The 4,182-nt window shown below is 39.0% G+C and overlaps 1 protein-coding gene across 1 annotated transcript in view; it reads left to right on the top strand.

The window, feature by feature from the left end:
* Positions 1 to 3,647, top strand: part of LOC107297056 (protein shisa-6-like) — a gene marked incomplete at its 3' end in the record, with an annotated part of 60,509 nt that extends 56,862 nt beyond the window's left edge. The window contains exon 3 of the mRNA XM_015826414.1: positions 3,552 to 3,647. Within this exon, the coding sequence (XP_015681900.1) occupies positions 3,552 to 3,647 (96 nt within the window). The remainder of the gene's footprint in view (positions 1 to 3,551) is intronic.
* Positions 3,648 to 4,182: the final 535 nt, after the last annotated feature.

Below are 4,182 nucleotides of genomic sequence, written 5' to 3'. Positions count from 1 at the left end.
GAACAATTTTTATCAATATGGAGAAGATGGATTGTTTATATTCAAAAGAAGCATGGAGTGGTAGAATATAACTTAGGTTTTTAGATTTTTTTTTTATTTTTGTTTATTCTTTCTATCTTTTTTGTAGATTAAGATATTTTGTGGAGTTAGGGATATTAGTATTTGTTTACTCATATATGAATATTATCCTGGGATTAGGTTTGGGAAGTCCGGGGGGGGGATGGGGGGTTTGTACTTGTTATTGTGTTTATTATGCTTGTGATTGTTTTTTTTTTATGATGGAAAATAATAAAAAAAAAATTGGAAAAAAAAATAATTCCTTTGTAGAACTGTATCAGCAGCTCCTTGGGCAGTCTGAGTTTTCTGAGTTGGCGCAGGAAGAATTTTCTTTGTTATGCTTTTTTGTTGATGTTTTTGGTGTTAGGTGTCCATTTTAAGTCCTCAGATATTTATTGGAGACCCAGAAAAATGGGTCTCATATCTCTCATACGTCATAGAACTAATTTTCTGAGTTTGGTCAACAGTCTAAAACCTAAAATAATGAAGAGGATAATAATTGAAATTCATCGGTGCTTAGTATCCTAATAAACACCTTCAAAGCATACTAAAAAAATATACAGTGCAATGTACAAACATAAAAGCAACCACTGGCTTACATCTTTTCTACCGATTATCTGTCACATTCCTTTCTATAGATGTAATGCTTTTATTTTTATTGCAAATGTAAATATTATCTTAGCTCTTCAGAGCACCTATTTGTTTGCCTGTAGCAGAGGCAAGCAATAGTCTGGCTTAAGTAGTCAAAAGGACAAGCTTTTTTTTTCTACATGAGGATGTGATCATGACACCTCTATGCATAAGCCTAGAATTTCCTGGAATCAATCAATCTCTCTCTCTCTCTCTCTCTCTCTCTCTCTCTCTCTCTCTCTCTCTCTCTCTCTCCCTATGGTTAACACATCTACCTCTGAAAATATCCAGTTGGAAATCTAGGAACTACAAGAAAAGGGTTTAGGTCCATATGTGATTACAATATGCTTATCCCAAACTGATGAGCCTGTTTGCATTGGGTGGAAATACAGAGAACTGCAGTCTTATAGCTAGAATATTTCAAGTTTAGTTGCGTTACAACTTAGTACCAACATTTCAGAGGCCTTTTGTAGCTATCTGGAATTTTGATCAGGTACAGCAAAACCTCTGTCCACCAAGAGAAAGACAGGAGAAAGATCGGGAATTAGATCATCAGGAACAGTTGTGGGAGAGTGCTTGGCGGTTGATAGTGCAATCCTTGAAAACTTGGAAATTCATAGCCTCCATGGAGATCACAGATTTGTCCACGCTGATCTCTGATTTGACACATTAAAGCAGCATATGCTGGACCTTGGTTTTGCCTCAGAGCAGATGTTAAAATCTCTGGATATGGAGAGCTTTATACTCTGACCTTTTCTGTGGTCAGGTTGTTTCCTGGATCAGCTAAAACTGATTCTATCCAAAATCTCCGCTGGAGAAAGGGGTCGATTTAGAATGTTCTTCTCCATGTATCTCATGCATTTGGATGGATTCCAGTGGACACTGGGGGAGTTTTCTATAAAGCCACTGGGAGGGGGGCTTACCTCTCTTATTTGTTTGTTTTCTAGGCAGCATCTATTCTCATTCTCCTCAGTCAACCCCATATTCCATTATAGGTTAGTTGCTGGTTAAAAGATGACTCGGGCTCTTGAAATAATTGTTCCTATGTAGCATCTGTTTGCCAAACCCAGATGTTTTCCTTGGTTTATTGAGGCGGTCTGGAAGGTGAAGTGTTAGAAGCAGTGCCTAGAGCACTAGTGGAGCAAGATGAAAAGTGAATTTGACTGAAGCCACATACAAGCTCAAATATAATAAGGAAGATGTTTCCTTTATTATTGCATCACCATGCTGTTAGTTGGCTGCATCTTGTTTAGGGTGAACAATTTCTTTTGGAGAATAATGTACAGCAGGGGTCCCCAATCCTCAGGCTATGGCCCACCTCCAGGACTTGAGCCATTCGGAACCGGGCCACGGAAGTGGTGGGTGAGTGCATGTACATCCCCAATTGTGTGAACAGTGGGTGAGCATGCATGCTCCATTTGCATGAGTGGCGGGTACACATGCCTGCTGCTCGTGCAAATGGAGCTCTGTGTGGGTGCATGTGGTTGCCAACTGCTCATGCAGAACCATCCCATCTCTTCTCCCCACTGGTCTGCAGAGCCAAAAAGATTGGAGAATTCGATGTACAACCATTCATTTGGTAGCTATGACCATTCTGCACAGTGCAGTGGCCCAAATTCATCAGTGGTGATCACCGGAGCAACATCTTGTCGTATTAGCTGAGTCTCCTTTTGCCCTGTGACTTCCAATAAAATAGTGTTTTCTAGTATGATTCTAGACTTGTAGGCTAGATTTACTCTAAGTGGGGTCAGAGCAGTGTGTAAGGTGAGATCTGGTTGATACGCCTCATTTCAAATGGTGGTGCTTCCTGTGGCCTTAATGAGGCTGTAGTGTGACTCCTTCTCAGGGCAACCTTCTCCATTCCAGAGGTGACCTATCTGATACAAACATCTTGGAACAAATGGTTGATGGTCCCCTACTTCCATAAAATAAGGGGAGGTTCTGGGCTCAGTTTTTTAGTGGTGTTTTATTTTAAATTCTATATAGCCTTGGTGCCGAAGTAATTACAGGAAACTTCCTTCATTCCATCATGACTGTTACATATATCTTTGGCTAAACAACAGGTAGTCCACAAAGTAAAGGGGGACTGAAGCCAGGATGTGGCTTTTCTTGTTAATGACCCTGCTTTGAAACAGTTTTCCCATGGAGATTAGCTCTTCATAAATGATCTTTCAGAAGATTTTAATACAGAGAACTTCCAGAGAGCTTTGGCAGGCTCGTAGGTGATTCCGGCAGGTTGCTGGCCTGTTGACTTCTTTGCTGTTGATTTTTTTTTTACTGAATATATTATTATTGTAAATTTGTTTGTTTGTTTCTGTCTTGTGTTGACTCCTGATATCTGCCTGGATCCTTCTCTGCAGGGATTTTTTTCACAAGATTTTAGAAGTGGTTTGCCATTGCCTTCTTTCTAAGGCTGAGAATGACTGATCATCTAACTCATTTTGTGCCTATGATGGGCTGGAACCAATAGTGTCCCAGTTTCTTGCAGGATGCTACACCAAACTGGTTCTCTTAATATTTTATACCATGGATATTTTAATTGTACTGTTCCGTTGCCACTGAGCATCTAACACAGTTAACAGTGGGACAGAAATCTATTTATTTATTCCACTGGTATTCTATTTTTTATTCAAGTGGTAGAGCACTCTGCATTATGCTCCCTCTTCCTGTTTTTCCCTAGAACATCAATCCTGTGACGTAGCATGGGTCAGTTGGATAGATAAATAAATAAACATTAAATAAATTCTGCTCCACAGGCATTGTATAACATTGTTGCTTCCCGTTTGCATTTTTTTTTCACTTAGGAATGGAATTGTGGTTGAGCTGCATAAAATGATGTAATATTTCTCATCTTTCCTTGGCAGGTCATTATGGAAAGGATATTTATCGAAGTGGAGGTCCAGATTTCCATAATTTCATCTCTTCTGGGTTTGTCACATTAGGAAGAGGACACAACAAGGGTACAGTGGAAACTATTTTTTGTTGAATAGAAAATATATGCTTGAGAACAGTCTCTCACTTGGAAGTTTTGTTATGTATGACATCAGATAACAGTATTAGTGTGGAAAATCATAGGCTTATGCCAGAACATAGTGCTGCAAGTTCAATAAAATGTTAACAGTGGCCTTTTAAATCCTATGGAAGGAGACATGGAATGAGCATCTGGAGAAGGTTCCAGAATGGCAGAAAGACAGGTTGACTGAGTTGCATGAATGGAAACCTTCTGTCTTGCTACCATTTGCCAAAGAAACAGAAAGATACATAAAGTTACTATGGGGTAAAATGGTGATACCATTTCCAAAGTGGGATGCTATTACGAGAATACAAAGCATTTGACTTAAAACTGTATACATAAACATATCTACCCCTTTGGTGTGCTTAAATTACACATAGAGAAAAACATCTGTATTATAATCTAATCTAATAAAAGCACTTCCTTTACCTACTGAAAAAAGTAGGAATTGCACAATAAGAAAAAAGGCTCATAATTTCCAT

The sequence above is a fragment of the Protobothrops mucrosquamatus genome, unplaced genomic scaffold, assembly GCF_001527695.2.
Source record: "Protobothrops mucrosquamatus isolate PMUCROS unplaced genomic scaffold, P.Mucros_1.0 scaffold3121, whole genome shotgun sequence".
In the NCBI taxonomy this organism is placed as follows: domain Eukaryota; kingdom Metazoa; phylum Chordata; class Lepidosauria; order Squamata; family Viperidae; genus Protobothrops; species Protobothrops mucrosquamatus.
Note: the sequence above shows the minus strand (reverse complement) of the source record. Positions and strands in the feature narration are given on the sequence as shown.